We start from the raw sequence: 15,062 nt of genomic DNA on the forward strand, positions 1-15,062 counted from the left end.
CGACAATCCATTCTAAGTATTTGGTAAATCCCCCTTCTCCCCAACTAAATCTCGACTCCCGTCACCCAAGCCACCCCGGCCTTAACAATCCTCTCCACCACATCCATCTCGTCCTCCTCCCTGGGCGCATACACCATGGTCCATCCGCTCCGCACAAACGACAGCGGGAACCGCTGTCCCCAGCCGGCCTCGATGACCTTGCGCGCGTCCGGCCCGCTCAGCCACACGTGCAGGCTGTTGTCGGCGGGGTGGGCGTGGGCGATCTCGCGGTTCAACAGGCGGTCCTCGCGCGCCTCGGCGTTCAGCGTCGGCACGCCGGCCCGCGCGTACAGCCCGTCCGTGGACCGGCCCTCGGTGTGGCTCGGCTTGCTCTCCAGCAGGTCCGGGTGCTCATCAGCCAGCCGGCGCACGAGGCCCTGCAGCCGCGCCCGCGTCTCGGGCGCGATCGGCTCGGGGACCTGCCGCTGCGGCATGATGCGGGGCATGATGCGGGCGCGGGGGCCGGCCCGCGCCGGGAGAGCGGAGCCCAGGTAGGACGGGCCGGTTGCGGGGAGAGGGGACGGGTCCAGGAGGTCCGGGCCCGTGAGGAGGTGGCTGAGGCGGAATTTGGTCATGCGCAGGTAGCCCCTAGATGAGTTTCAGTGGTGGTGAGTAAACAGAAATGGAAGAGTGGGATTTGAGTTCGAAAAGGCCCAAGCGTGTGAGAAGAGAGAGACTCACGACCACGTTGGTGGTGTGCCGCCCGTGCCAAACGCCTTCCAGGCTAGGAAATCATTGACGGTCCTGTGGCGACATGATTGTCAGCTCGCCGTGGAGGTGAGACGCATTCTGATCAACAACCAACCGACCATGCGATACCCAGGATCGCAGTTGCGCATAGCCCGGTTAGGACCCGCTGCGACGAGACGGCAGAGGCCAGGCGATCGACTATCTCGGCCATGTTGAGCGGGTGAGCCGATACGGCCAGATTAGATTTAATTCGGCGGTTGAAGACAAGAAAGTCGAATGACCGGTGAGTGAACCAAAAAAAAAAAAAAAAAAAAAAAAGTCGCCTGTGACGTCGTTTCGGGAGCGCGGTGGGGTGTTCCGTTCAGCCCATGTCCAGTTCTATATTCCTCTCGAACCCCACCTTTGACCACAATCTTTTTTTTTTCTCCCTTCTTTGTTTTCGTATATATTATCACACTATCGCACACATATTGAGTTAGGGAAAACTGTCCCCAGAGGGCCACACTTGCTAGGATGGTGCCCCGGGGGCTGGAACTTGCCGTGGGCCCATTTTTCTTTTGCACCATAAGTAGGGCCGCCCTGGCCATTGTTCCTTAGACAAAAGAATCAATTCAGCATTCTTTTCCACACCTATTGCAGGCTCAATTGACGAACTTTCTTTGCGTGCAAAGTGATCTCCCTCTGACCAGAGGGAGCTCTATCTGCACATGTTGTTTTGACCTTGTTTAGGCTGCAGGGACCCAATTTGTGGTGGTGTCGCCTGGCCTGTCTTGTCTATCTTGTCTGTCTGGCATTTGGCCATCTTTGCCCTTGTTTTGGTGGGTATGTGGGTGTAGATGTGTGTTTCTGCACCATTTCAATATGTCCTGTAGGTCATAATTAAGCCCCCCAATTTACCGCGCTTCTTCCTACTTCATTCCGACCTAGGTGATCAGGAAAATCACTACCTAATGTCGCACGGCTACATCATGCAAGGCCACTACAGCACAGGGAGGTTAGCGGCCTAGTTGTCAACTGACAAAGTCCGTTCGACGGATCAGATGCCTTGTTTATTTATCAAGGAAGCAGGAGCCAAGGTGGGATATGGCTTGGCATCTATATTTTTCGATAAGTAGCCCAATAAGGATCTTTAGGGTATAAACTTGTCTTGGTTATTTTAGTACTAATTCAGGTAACGTAGGGTACTTTGATCTTAAGAAAGATCCTCGAGGACATCGAAGATTATTTAATTGACACTGATCCAAGCCCTGAATACTCAACGCTTGTCACGACTACTATCACATCTTCATCATGAAGATTGGTCGCTATTAAATGTGCACTAAACTGATAATTAATCGACATATTTCGAAAGAGAAGTTCTTCTCTACGCAACACCCTCTATTAACGTAGCATCATGACACTCCATTTCATCTGATTACAGGCTGCTCAGGTCAGTTCTGCTCCATAATTACCGCTCGGACTGCTGGCTCGGTCGTGTTCAGGCTCCGTTCCAACCAGTGACCGTAATGTATTCCGCACTGGCATTGTAAATAAGCTTTTAAACCTTATCGAACAAGCTTTGCGAAATAGACAGCGTAAAACCTTAACGAATAAGCCGACCAGCCTATCGCAGGTATAAGATGGTCATGCCCCCCGACTGGATAGACCGCATTCCTGACTCTTCCAACACTCCACATCTTCCATCTCGTGCACTACGCATACCTGAAAACTAACTACATCCACCATGTCCTAGTTCAAGATCTGTGTTCGGAGGTCGTTACTAAATACCGTCTATCGTACTCTAAGACCTTGTAGTGCTTGTACTTAAAATTGATCTACCGCACGAATAAGGATCCGTCTCCTCAGTCAACACCTCGTCCACCAGCCGCGTGGGCTCGTCAAGGGCAAAGCTCCCGGTGATGACGCTGAGCGACGAGATGAGTATCTGCTATGGCCCTTTCGATCGCCTGTCACGTGCCTGTACTCCTCGAATGCTGCCCAACGAGTAACTGATGTACCCATCCGGCAGCTCGGATTAGGGCTATGGACTATCCGCAGGCTTAGGAAAAAGGTAAAAACGAAGAATGATGAGCAAGTCCGGATCTATAGGCTACATCTGTATCTACCTGCGACGTCCGACCCGTGGAAAGGGGCTTTGCTACCTTACTTGCGATGCTTCAACAAGGTACCTTAATTACTATATGTACATGTTGGAGCCCAGTCGATACTCCAGCGCAACGCCCGTTTCCGGTGTTTTTTTTTCTGTCCAGTAGGAACGCAAGATAATGCCAACAGCCAGAACCTAAGTTGGTCACAGTTCCGCGATACTGGAATGCGTACGACGGCAGCTCTCACCCAAGGCATCCGGTAGGGAAAATGGATTGAACTGAGCCAAATCTTGCATCGGGGCAGGCCGCAGCAGTGCCTAATCAGTGCCAAAAGGCCAACATCCAAACGCAAGATTTGCTATGAGGCCAAAGATTGGCCAGCGGCACTGAGGCCTACGCCGCACCAAGCGCTTGTTTGGCTGTGTTGGCCCGGATGGGCATCCGGTCCCTGCGAATGGCAGGCATTGCCTAATAACAGTCCCGCGTGCTCGCGCCCAAATCTGCCTTCTGGGGCCCCAACGGGCGGCACTCAATCACGTCTCACCGAACACAAAGTCAATCCCAAGTACATCCCCCGCTTGCTTGCGCTCCCCCTGGGTATATATGAGCACATCCGTCCCACCAAGAACCCGTTTGTAGTTGGGACAGCCAGAGCGCCGCCTGTCTTCCAGGGAAGCAAATCAGCCTGCGCCTCTGCCACTTCTAACCCTCGGTGGAAGCCACCGGAACCCAAGATCTCCCTCCATCCGGTTACTTCACAGTTACTGCAGATCCATCAACACCCTTGGCCGTCTCCAAGATGGTGGCCTTCACAAGCGACGCCCTGAGCAAGCTCTGCTCCAAAGATCAGCTTACCCTCCTTGACTCGATCGACCGCCTTCGTCTGCAGGGCATCAACAACTACGTCTCGCTGCCGCAAATCATCGTCTGTGGCGATCAGTCGTCCGGCAAGAGCTCTGTGCTGGAAGCCATCTCTGGCGTTTCGTTCCCAATCAAGAGCAACCTGTGCACGCGCTTCCCAACCGAATTGGTCCTGCGTAAGACCTCGCACATCAGTGCCACCGTCTCTATTGTTCCCCATGACTCTCGCTCCGACTCTGAGAAGAGGGCGCTCAGCAGCTTCCGCGAAGAGCTGTCCGGCTTCGATGACCTGCCTAGACTGGTTGAGAGCGCAAAAGTTGAGATGGGCATCACGGCCCACGGCAGGGCTTTTGCAAAGGATATCCTCCGCATTGAGATCACCGGGCCAGACCGCCCTCATCTCACCATCGTCGATCTTCCCGGTCTCATCCACTCCGAGACCAAGAACCAGACAAGCTCCGACGTAGAGCTCATCCAGGATGTTGTCCGATCCTACATGAAGCAATCGCGATGCATCATTCTTGCCGTCGTCTCGGCGAAAAACGACTTTGCCAACCAAGTCGTCCTGAAACTGGCCCGGGCTGCGGACACAAGCGGCAACCGAACTCTGGGCGTCATCACCAAGCCCGACACGTTGACTCCCGGATCCGACAGCGAAGCCCTCTATGTGTCCCTAGCCAGAAACCAAGAGGTCGAGTTCCGCCACGGCTGGCACGTGTTGAAGAACATGGACTCTGAGAAGGGCTCGTGGAGCCTCTCCGAACGGGATACCAAGGAAGCTGAATTCTTCAGCTCGGGAGTATGGACCGAACTGCCCCTCTCCTCCCTTGGCATTGACCGACTGAGAGGCCGTCTCAGCAAGGTCCTTCTTGGCCAGATTGCTTCTGAACTCCCAGACGTGATAGACGAGATCAATGAAAAGTTCAAGTCCTGCCAAGAACAACTGGACAAGTTCGGGGAGCCACGCTCCAACCCGGACGAGCAACGCCTCTACCTAGTCCACCTAAGCCAGGCCTTCCAGACGTTGGTCAAGGCGTCGGCGAGCGGGCATTACAACAACACCTTCTTTGCAGACGCCAAGACCGAGTCAGGTTACCAGCAGCGCATCAGGGCGGTTGTCCAGAATCTGAACGAGGATTTTGCTGCCGAGATATCCGTCCGTGGCCATTACCGGGAGATCGTAGACACAGTGCCGGCTCCGGCATCGCCCGTGTCTGTTGAGTCTGAGCCGGTCACGCCCAAAAGGGCGACCAAGATTCAGAGAAGTGCCTTTATCGAGCGGATTGAGCATCTGATGCGCAGGACGCGAGGTCTGGAGTTGCCTGGCACCTTCAATCCGATGATAGTGGCGGACCTGTTCCTTGAGCAGTCTCAGCCGTGGGAAGGCATCGTCCGAAGACATGTGGAGAAAGTGTGGAAAGCTGCCTCCCGCTTCCTCGATCTCGTCATCGCGCACACAGCCGACGCGTCGACGGCCAAGGCGTTACATCTCGAGGTCTTCGAACCGGCCATGAAGGCCATCTTGACGGAGATGCGTGACAAGACCACCGAGTTGCTGAAGCCCCATCAGAACGGGCATCCCATCACATACAACCACTATTTCACCGAGACGCTCCAGAGCATCCGTCGTGAGAGAAGACGGAAGGAACCGGAGAGGATCTTGTGCGAATTCTTCAACGTCAGCACACTTGATTCGAGAGTCTACCTTAATAGCTATTACAACCTGCAAGACCTTGCCAACTCCTTGGCAGAGAGCAGCGAATCAGACATGAAGCGCTTCGCAGCCAGTGAAGCCCTAGACTGTCTAGATGCGTACTACAAAGTCGCATTGAAGCGCTTCATTGACGATGTGGCGGTCGAGGTGATTGAAGCCAAGCTGGTCTCGGTCTTGGATGACATCTTGTCCCCCTTGTCGGTCTACCAGATGCCTGCCGACAAAATCGCTCGTATTGCGGGTGAGTCGGAAGAAACTCGTACAGAACGCGAGCAGCTCAAGAAGCAGCTCGAGGTCCTACGAAACGGCCTGGATACGTGCAAACGGTTTGTGGGTTTAAGGATCAGTGGAGGTGAGGCCGACATGACTCATTATCCAGTTCCCGGAACTAATCATTAATGTTGTACACAGATTCCGTCTTCGTTTCATCCATCCGACGGAACTCCTTCGGGAACTTTGGCAACGACTCTGACGTCCTCGATGATGCGAAGCCACAATGGGAATCGTCTTCATTGTCTGTAAGGCCGATCCCTCCCGCGCCGGAATCTAGTCCACACGCGCCATTACCAAGCCTTGAACCTGAAAGGACTGAAATGGCAACTAGTTCGATGCCCCAGGAAGTGATAAAAGAGTTCTCGACGGACAACGGTTTTAGTTCCCGGTTTAAAAAAGACAAGAAAAAAAAGAAGGGAAAGGTGGCTACGGAATCGCCACTACCAGCTGATTCGAATCTGTCCTGGGGCTAGATTGGAAATCATGGCGGATGTTGACGGTTTCCGGATTCTATCGCGCCAAAGGGGAGAGGGGAAAAATTCAGCCACAAAATCTACAGAGGATTAGTTTTAAGGCAGGGGAGCTCGATTTCTACTGTGGTTATGATCGTTAGATTAATACCTAAGATGCCTACCTGATAACGGACCGAATCAAATAGCTCATCACTGGTGAGACAAGGAAAGCTAACCCATGATAACAAGTCCTATAGTCCGAGAACTCGGATTGTTAAGGTAATGCTCGGAGGCCGATTTGGCACGAGTGACCGTTCTAATTGCCATTCCGTCTTTAAGAACGGCTGAAGTTGGGCGAGTAGATGAAGCAAATCTGAGCAACCCCCCGAGTCAGGTGAGATGGAGCATCAATAGTGTCACGTCAACATACGGTATCGCGTTGACAAAGACCGAACCATGCTCTGGGAACCGCATCTTCGATGACTACCTAGATACCATCGCGAGGAGGATGTGGCGATGACGGATGTTGCTTCGTGTGCGGTTCTATTCGCGTCGACGAGGCGCGGCCCAACGCGTCCCTTCGGCCTAGTAGTCGATCTCTGGGCCCCAACCTCAACGGGTGCTCCATAATATAATTGTTCGGCACCCACCCGATGCTTCCGTTAACGGCCCTCACAAGGCACCAACCTAATAGACCAAAACCTGAGTCAGAACTGCTGGTTGTCCTGGTATGGTTCCGCGTCGCCATAGAACATCAAGATGTACTATATGTAAAGAGGGACAAGGGGAAGAAGGGGGGTTGTCGGCTTACCTCGCTGTAGAATGGTCACTATGTCCCCGGCTCGAACAGAGAGTTCGTTGGGCGCTTCCGCCGTGAACGAGTACATGACGCGAGCCCATGATGCTGCTGGAGTGGTATCTAGCCCGGGAGGCCTTGTGGTGGTAGTAGCCGGCAGCCGGGCCGGCAATGCCTGTCGCTCCTTGTCGTCATCTCTACTTCCACCGCCCCTATCCTCTCCTCCGTGGCCCTCCCCCGCTGGTTGCATTGCTGTGCCGCTCGCGCGTGTAACTAACTGGCGAGGTGCGTTAGGAAGCGATGGTCTTGCTTGACACTGGCAGCGATTGCAGCATCCATCCAGGCCATCAAGGTAATTTGTATCGTCATGGGGATGTGGACAGACCCCCGCAGGGGAGCCTTGAAGATCTTCTCCTGCCGCCGTCGTCCCCAGTTGCAGATCGGAGAGCGCGGGGGGTAGCACCTGCACCCACTCGTCCGGGCTGCTGGCCGGGCATTCCCTCATGTTACTCATTGCTTGTAAGGAAGGATGGTATGCGGTTGATTTCTTGGCAACGGAGAGACAAAAAGAACAATGTGACTCCTTTACGCCGCCTGGGAGTCTGAGATACATATGGCAAGACGATAGCTTACTTATACGCACGCCTCAAACGCACGCAATAAAAACATCGATCCTGTGGTCAATGTGGCCGCTCATGAAAGCAACTGTGGTGGTCCCGAAAAACTAGGTACGAGCGAACCTTATCTGCGCAACCGCAACGCCTTGTTTTGCACATGACACACACTAGTGATGCACCATTGCGCTTAAATCATTCTCCCACCCTAAAATACAAGTAGGTGCTTTGTTGTTTTACTTCTCAGTGAACCGCGCCGGTATGTTTCTAGCTTCCATAAATCATTCCTCATGCGTCCTGGGACCCCTTTCCCACGGCAGGCTAATGTCGCTGCTCCATTAGGGTACGTGATGGTACATTCCCCCGGCCGACAAAGGAAGTTTAGGTTCTGGAGTTCACCGGACGAAACAGCCACGCTGCTCACGCACCTACAGCGTTGCTGCATATCCTTTGCGTCGAGACTGCCCAATCCCCGCCATACTTTATCTTAGCGTCGATGCCAGCTAGCGTCTTCGGCTTGCGGGGGATATTAACTGAGAAGCCAACTCAACTGGTGTTAATTCCAGGGCTTTGTTGGCGCGCCGCTACGATGGGAAGTGTTTCCGAGCACGTGTTCTCTTGAATTCCCAGTCCCTCACCGGCCAACTGGCGGGGTGTTGGCCATCGCCACTGTCCTCTTGTTCAACCGCGAGAGAAACAGGGCTTAGGGCATGTGAGCCTGACGTCAAGCTGGCCAGGCACCTACGAAATGTGATGTTCGACGAGTTACGTCTGCTTGGATGTGAGCTATTAGTAGCTGTGCTCGCACACAATCGCATCCATTACGATTTGTGTCATACGTGTGAGGCGCTCGTCAGAGGCTGCCAGACGTGGGCTTGTTGGAGTCTGAAGATGTTGCCTGGGTCAACCGCAGGAGGAGAAGAAGAGACTAGTTAAATATGTAGGAAAGCTGCCCACAGAGCATACGCGATGAAACTTCCGGGTGCCCGACCAACAAGAGTTGGTCGGACTCCTGTCACTGGCCCAGCCTCGTACTCGGTATAGTACGTAGGTACTGATGGACTTACCGGATTGAGCGCGAAGCCTGGCTGAGTCCCGTTCAGGGTATCGTAGCCAAACACGGCCCGTTGAATGAAAACCATTCGCAAGGAAGTCCTGTTTCTCTTTGTTTCTGGTGCGGATAATCGGTCCGCTGATTCCAAGAGTTGCCACGTCCGGTAGCCCTGCTTTGTTGCAATTGCACAGTTAGATTTCTGCCCACTCCACAATCCCCCTTTCTCTGTCTCTCAAATACTGCCACTATCTCGAGCATCAATCTCATGCACTTTAAGGCTTCATCCAGGATCAGTCAATCAGTCATCGCTGATGGAACGGCATATCACAAACTTAGCTCCCTTCTTACCCCGTGAGCCGATCCCGCTGGGCCTCCAGAGCCGAAGGGTGACCCGCCATGGCTTCTTGAGCAACCGCTGGGGGGTTCGCAAACCTGCTTCGGCTTCACGTCCTTCGGCTTCTAAGCAGACATACCCAAAAGTGCTACGAGGCTGGTCCGGTTTACCTTTAGCTCGCAAGCGTCGCTCAGCGGAGACAGTTGTAGACTCGACGGCCGCTCTAGAACCCCAATCAAAACCGGACGACAACTATGGCGATCTTCGAGATGAGCTCCATAGCCTCTGGAACAGCGTGCGAAGGCTGGCCGACAAGATGGACGAGTTGCCAGACCGGGTTGCCGTGAGCCTTGACCAATCTCTAGAACGGCAGGTTAATTCGAGAGTGGCCGAGTGCAGCCACATGGAAAAGATCCACGAACTAGAGAAAGCCAGGCTGAAGCTGGAGCACCGCATCCAAGTTGACGACCTGATCAAGGACATAGCTGCCAACATGGAACGCCTCCAGCAGTTGGAGCGCGAGCTAGAAACTGCAAACACACAAGTCCAGTTTGCAGCGGGCGGGGGCGGCGAGTTTACGAAAGCTCGGGGGAAGAAGGACGCACAAGCTACGCCCATCAGCGAGTATACGATACTGAAGAATCAGGAAAAAGCCATCAAGACTGCGTTTAAGACATTACGGACGTCCATTTTGGATTTTTCCATGAGCTTTGCTGTTCAGCTCGGCCCTTTGCCAGACGCACCCAGGAAGTGGAACAGATTTTGTTCTACCAATATCTGGAACCGCGCAAGCACTCGACAGCGGTCATGCCGGATCATGGCCAAGATATTCCAGTTATTGTTTCGTCGGATCCTCCGTCCCGGGCTACGTGCCTTTGGTCTCCAGGCATTTTTAAGAAGTGAAGAGCATCACGAAATCTCCGGGCCCGAGACTCGCCTTCGCGCTCTGGAGAAAGAACTGGAAATACACAACGGTAAGCCGCCCATAATTTAAAGCGTTAGAACCGCCCAACTAAAGGATTCTATGTCCGGCAGTGAACGACATGACACTCTCTTCGTGGATAGCTGCAACCATTGATGTTGCGGCTCCTTTGATAGACCTCGAACGTCTTGTTGAGGGAGTTACGAATGAGATTGCCGAGGCTCTGTCCCCGGTGATACGCTTTGCTTTCACCCGTAACTCAAACATGGTCAAGAACGAAATTTCTGCCATCTGCCAGAAAGCCGTTCGCTTAAAGCTGGCCATGAGAGGAACACCTGGCGGTTACAAGATTGAAGTCCCTTCTCGGGACACTAAAACATGGGGAGAGCCCGGTTGTGACGATGAGACACAAGTTTTAAACTCGGGAATGTGGCTCCAGGTGATTGAACATGAGATCAACCCAGCCACCGCGAATGACGCGGATGGGTCTAAGCGGGCGAGCGGGGATATTGCATGCATCCCTTTTGGAGCTCTGACGAAGCTGGGGGAAAGGGAGGACGGGACGACTTCAAAAGTTATCCTAGAGAAGGGGTGGGTGGTCTCGATGGGGGTTGTCGGGGAGCGCAAGCAAAAGGCGGAATCTTCTCCGGTGCTATTAGATGAGCAGCCCGCGAAGCATGTCGACACAAACCGCGAAATCTCACCCGCTAATCTCGCCAGAATCAAGGCCCTTGTGGATGCGGAATGATATACGATGGGGGCCGGCCACTGAGAATTCAAATAGCCATGATCAAAGCGGCAGCCACGCCAAGGGCGGTTGAGATCGAGCTTGCTGCTATACTTGTTGAGTCATAAACCTTACACGTTCCTAGGAATAAGAATGGAACTGCGCTATGTTGTTATGCTTCAGTGCGGGCAATGTATGTTCGCAGAGACAAAGTTTCCAAGCGTTTTCAAGATGCCCGTGCGGATCATAGCCAGGTCACCGGTCTGAGCAGTTGCTAAATGGAGCAGATCTGAGCCCCTTGTAATCCAAGACTGCACAGGTTTTATCAGCGCAGAATACCATGCTGTAAGCAAATCTCCTCCGTATTATTAGTTTGACACGTCACCTGGATGCTCTGTTTCATCCCAACTAGTTAGTACAGGTGCTGGATTGCTCCATCTGCCAGCCACCGCTCGGACCACTGACAACTCGGTACGTCTTATACGAACCATGGTATTAATAATGACTCTCATGAATGTGCAGCCACCATTTCTTTCACCACAACATCAACAACAATCTCCACCCTCCCGCCCGCATCGGCAATAAACATGGCATCACTCTGCCGTCTGCGCGGTCCCACATATCCACACACAGCCCCTAGGCCCAACAGCTTGCCCACGATATCCGCCCTCCTATGCTCCGCTGCCAGCACCAACGGGGTCCTTGGCAGGTGCCTTTTTTTGCTCTCCGCTCCCGCCGTCGCCTCAACATTCGCCCCATGCCCGACCAGGAACTCGACCATATCTTTACTTCCATAGACGGCCGCAAGATGCAGCGGTGACAACCCCTTGGCATCCCTCCCCTCGACATCGGCCCCTGCACTCAATAGGAACTCGGCTACCCTCAGGTTGCCGGCCCTCGCCGCTCGGTGGATGGGCATCGCCCCAAACTTGTCAGCCTTGTTCACCTCGGCGCCCTTCTCGAGCAAACAGTTCACCGCATCCGCTTTGCCCTCCCTCGCCGCTCGTGCCAGGAGGGTCTGGCCGTGGGCGTCGAGCGCGTCGATGTCGGCGCCGGCTTCGAGGAGCGCATCGACCGCCTCGCCCAGCCCCCACTCCGCCGCGGCGTAGAGCGCCGTCTCCTTGGGGTACCCCACGGGGTCGCGCTGCGTCTGGAACAGAATCAGCGGCGCCAGCACCCCGCGCCGCTGGTACCACATGGCGATCCCCAGCGCCGACAGGCCGTCGGACGCCCGCGTCGCCTCTAGCCCGGCGCCGCGCGAGAGCAGTGCGCCGACCGCTCGGGCGTGGCCCTTCTCGCAGGCGATGTGCAGGGCCGTGTCGCCCTGGGAGGTGACGGTCTCGGTCGGCGCGCCGTGCGCGAGCAGGACCTCGACGACGTCGCCGTGGCCGTGGAACGAGGCGTGGTGAAGCGCCGTCTTGCCCTCAGCGTCCCGCGCGTTGGCGAAGGCGCCGGCCTCCAGGAGCAGGCGGCACACGTCCGCGTGGCCCGAGATGGCGGCGAAGAGGAGCGGCGTCTTGCCGTTCGCCGTGGCGTCATCGGTCCGGGCACCGTGGGCAAGGAGCAGCTCGACGCTCTCGAAATGGCCCGAGTGGCAGGCGAGGTGCAGGGCGGATTGGCGCTTGGCGTTGAGCGCGAACACGGTGGCGCCATGCGACAGGAGGAGCCGGACCGCCTCATGCCTGCCGTGCTGGGACGCTATCATGAGCGATGTCAGACCTTTGCTGCTGGCCATGTTGATGTCGTTGCGGGCAGGGGTAAGCAAAATGAGGTCGACGACGCGCGTGTGCCCACGCGAAGAGGCCCAGAAGAGGCCGGTGGTGCCTCCGGCGCCTTGGAGTCTGGGGTTTGCGCCAGAATCAAGGAGCAGACGCACCATCTTTTCGTGTCCCGCATACGCGGCGGCGAGAAGAGGAGGCAAGTCAGTCCCGATCATCTCATTTAGCGCCAAGGCAAAGCCACGCTGCAGGAACATGTTCATGATTTCTTCTCGGCCCAAATATGCTGCCAGGGCGAGGGGTGTCTTTTTTGCGTTAGGAATGGAACCATAAGGATCAGTTGGCAACCCCAGAGGATTATGGCCGGTGTCGAGAAGTAGCGCCACCCGCTGGATGTCGTTGTTGGCAACGGCGTAATGAAGCTCATGGGAAACAAATGTCGGCGTGGCTTTCCGTGGAGCTGTTGCTGGGTTATGGGTTCCGGGTAGGCCACAAGCCGCCTGCGGATGTGGGCTCCCTTTCCCCGAGTTGAGGTTTCCAGAGGTTGGGATAGACGAACTGGTAGTCGTTGAGAGTCGAGGTTCCGCCTTCTCCCCTGGTTGGGATTGCTGCGGAGGAGCTGCCCCGTTGGTCGGCGTCGCAATGTTAGCGAGGTCTGGGAAGCTTTTATTCTTCTGCAAGATGTCGTCGAGATTTAAGGAGCAAGGCTCGGCAGTGGCTTGTTGGTGTGCTTTCGGCAAGGGACGACGAGACTCCTTGGCCCTTGTGGCGGTTCGCCGCAGGGCGCTCAAGCCTGGTGAGTCTGACTGAAACTGGCGGTGAATGTCGTCGATCTTGGCCCTGTGATCTGTCAACGGGGACAGGCCTTGGTAGGTTGGGGACTCAAGGATGCGGCGTACATTTGGATGAACTGCATGAGGAACACGAGCGATGACCTCTGGTCTCTGATCTGGGCCATGTATCCATTGAGATCACTTTCGACCCACAAGAAACGCAAGCGGAGAGCCAGGAGCCGCGCGTCATCCTTGGTCAGTTTGGTCAGTTCGACGTCGATAAGAGAGAAGGTCCGAGCCATCTCAAAGGTCACGGCGTCGAGGCACTGCAGCAGGTGGTGGTGTTCAGCCACGGTGCCATCGCTTCCCAGCAAAGCAGTCGGCCTCGACCTGAGAAGTCTGTCAAGCTGACCGAGACCGGCGGCTGTCGCCCGGAACTCTGCAGCAAGCCCGGAGACGGTTTCAGGCACTCTCTGGAATTTCGTCTGTAGATTTCTTACACTGATTGAGATATTCCACGCTGCAGCAACCAGCGCCGTAACCCCGGTCGCGAGGGAGATCGGATCCAACATGGTAAGGTAAACAGCAGCGGGCAATGTTTATCAACGTTCCCCCGATAACATTGACGTTGCAAAATCGGCGCTGAAGAAGGATGGTGACCGCCAAGTTCGTTAAGGCGCCAATAGTCCAAATCTGGGTTGGCTCCTCCGCCACATCAGGCCATTTATTGGCAGACGACCCTCATCAGCCAGCGTGGCGAGAAGCGGGGTTCGCGGCTGCATCAACAGACATACGCCACCATCATTATAGCCAAGCTAAAGGGTCTGGCCAGCCCTGACCAGTCGATCAATGACAACCGCGGCGTCTCAGATACAATTGCGTGATATATATATAAGCTGGGCCAGCCCATATACTGTACCGAATCCCACAAGGTCTGTAACAGTTGTATAGATACCTCAGCTCCATGAGTTTCTGCATGACATGCTGGGCCCACTACTAGTAGTACCAGTCTTGTCAATGGGCGGACAGTTAGAACTTTAATAACGTTATAATTATACATGCTTGCGCTCATGTATCACAGTACTCAAGTCATTAAGCTATTCGATTGATAGAGACTGCTATCAAAGTACTAGTTAATAACTTTACTTTGAAACACAGTATACTAACTACCTGAGTATTCCAATGCTTTGCAAGCTTCACTACTCAGACCAGGTTTGTCAGGTGAATCTGGTTACAAGCGTTAGGTAAGGTACTTGACATGGTTGCATGGCCTCTTCTGGTCCAACACATGCAAACACAGTCCCATTTCTGCACATTATCAGTAGACAATCACACAGCATAAGAGATAATAATGAAATGAATTCCTCGATAATACATTTACCTTCCGCAGAAGTCCTAATAGAAATACCTGACCGTTATGCTTCCAGGACCCTAGAGCGCTTGTCCCAACACGTCTATCCGAACCCTACCTGGCCGAAACTTAAGTAATAAAGAGAATTGACTCCTAAGCATTCACGCTCCTAAAAGAAGCCGTGACTTTGGTCATCAATCACAAACAGACCCGAAACGTTTCCTCCAGGTCACCAAAGGATACTTAGCTCTGGTCACCACGCCGCTCAGAATCACTGGCATCGTGCGGCGCGTATCCGTTGCCGGGAGCTGACTGGTACGGCGCCGTGCCCGGCACCGGAGAGGTGAAACCACCCAGTTGCTGGAAGCTCTGCCCAATGGGTGTGAGGTGCCCAGGAAGTGCAGGAGCTGTCTGGTGCGACGCCACGGTTGGCATCGGGAAAGTGAAACCACCCAATTGTTGGAAGCTCTGTCCCGCGGGTGTGGGCATCATAGGAAAAGCGGGAGCTGTCTGGTACGGCGCCTGGCCTGGCACCGGAAAGGAAAAACCACCCAGTTGCTGAAAACTCTGGCCCCCCATGGGCAGCATAGAAGAGGGTGGAGCGGTCTGGTGCGGCGCGGGGGCTGGCGCCGGAAAAGTCAAACTCCCCAGTTGCTG

At 54.6% G+C, this 15,062-nt stretch overlaps 5 protein-coding genes across 5 annotated transcripts; 2 read left to right on the plus strand and 3 right to left on the minus strand.

Annotated features, from left to right (window-relative positions):
* Positions 1–44: 44 nt before the first annotated feature.
* On the minus strand, positions 45–940 carry MFIFM68171_08769 (Phospholipase/carboxylesterase/thioesterase domain-containing protein; the record flags this gene model as incomplete). Its single annotated transcript, XM_071064188.1, has 3 exons — positions 45–627; positions 721–783; positions 849–940. The coding sequence occupies 3 exons, from the start codon at positions 938–940 to the stop codon at positions 45–47; spliced, it is 738 nt and encodes a 245-aa protein (XP_070920289.1).
* Positions 941–3,615: 2,675 nt separating this feature from the next.
* MFIFM68171_08770 (GED domain-containing protein) lies at positions 3,616–5,790 on the plus strand (the record flags this gene model as incomplete). Its single annotated transcript, XM_071064189.1, has 1 exon — positions 3,616–5,790. The coding sequence occupies one exon, from the start codon at positions 3,616–3,618 to the stop codon at positions 5,788–5,790; it is 2,175 nt and encodes a 724-aa protein (XP_070920290.1).
* Positions 5,791–8,891: 3,101 nt separating this feature from the next.
* MFIFM68171_08771 (Ribosomal RNA large subunit methyltransferase H) lies at positions 8,892–10,584 on the plus strand (the record flags this gene model as incomplete). Its single annotated transcript, XM_071064190.1, has 2 exons — positions 8,892–9,888; positions 9,950–10,584. The coding sequence occupies 2 exons, from the start codon at positions 8,892–8,894 to the stop codon at positions 10,582–10,584; spliced, it is 1,632 nt and encodes a 543-aa protein (XP_070920291.1).
* A 487-nt stretch (positions 10,585–11,071) lies between these two features.
* Positions 11,072–13,626, minus strand: MFIFM68171_08772 (Ankyrin-1; the record flags this gene model as incomplete). The annotated part of the gene is made up of 2 exons (XM_071064191.1): positions 11,072–13,121; positions 13,181–13,626. 2 exons carry the CDS (start codon positions 13,624–13,626, stop codon positions 11,072–11,074), a joined length of 2,496 nt encoding a protein of 831 aa, XP_070920292.1.
* A 1,022-nt stretch (positions 13,627–14,648) lies between these two features.
* MFIFM68171_08773 (uncharacterized protein) lies at positions 14,649–14,897 on the minus strand (the record flags this gene model as incomplete). The annotated part of the gene is made up of 1 exon (XM_071064192.1): positions 14,649–14,897. One exon carries the CDS (start codon positions 14,895–14,897, stop codon positions 14,649–14,651), a length of 249 nt encoding a protein of 82 aa, XP_070920293.1.
* Positions 14,898–15,062: the final 165 nt, after the last annotated feature.

Source organism: Madurella fahalii (assembly GCF_045866475.1).
Source record: "Madurella fahalii IFM 68171 DNA, scaffold_5, whole genome shotgun sequence".
In the NCBI taxonomy this organism is placed as follows: Eukaryota; Fungi; Ascomycota; class Sordariomycetes; order Sordariales; genus Madurella; species Madurella fahalii.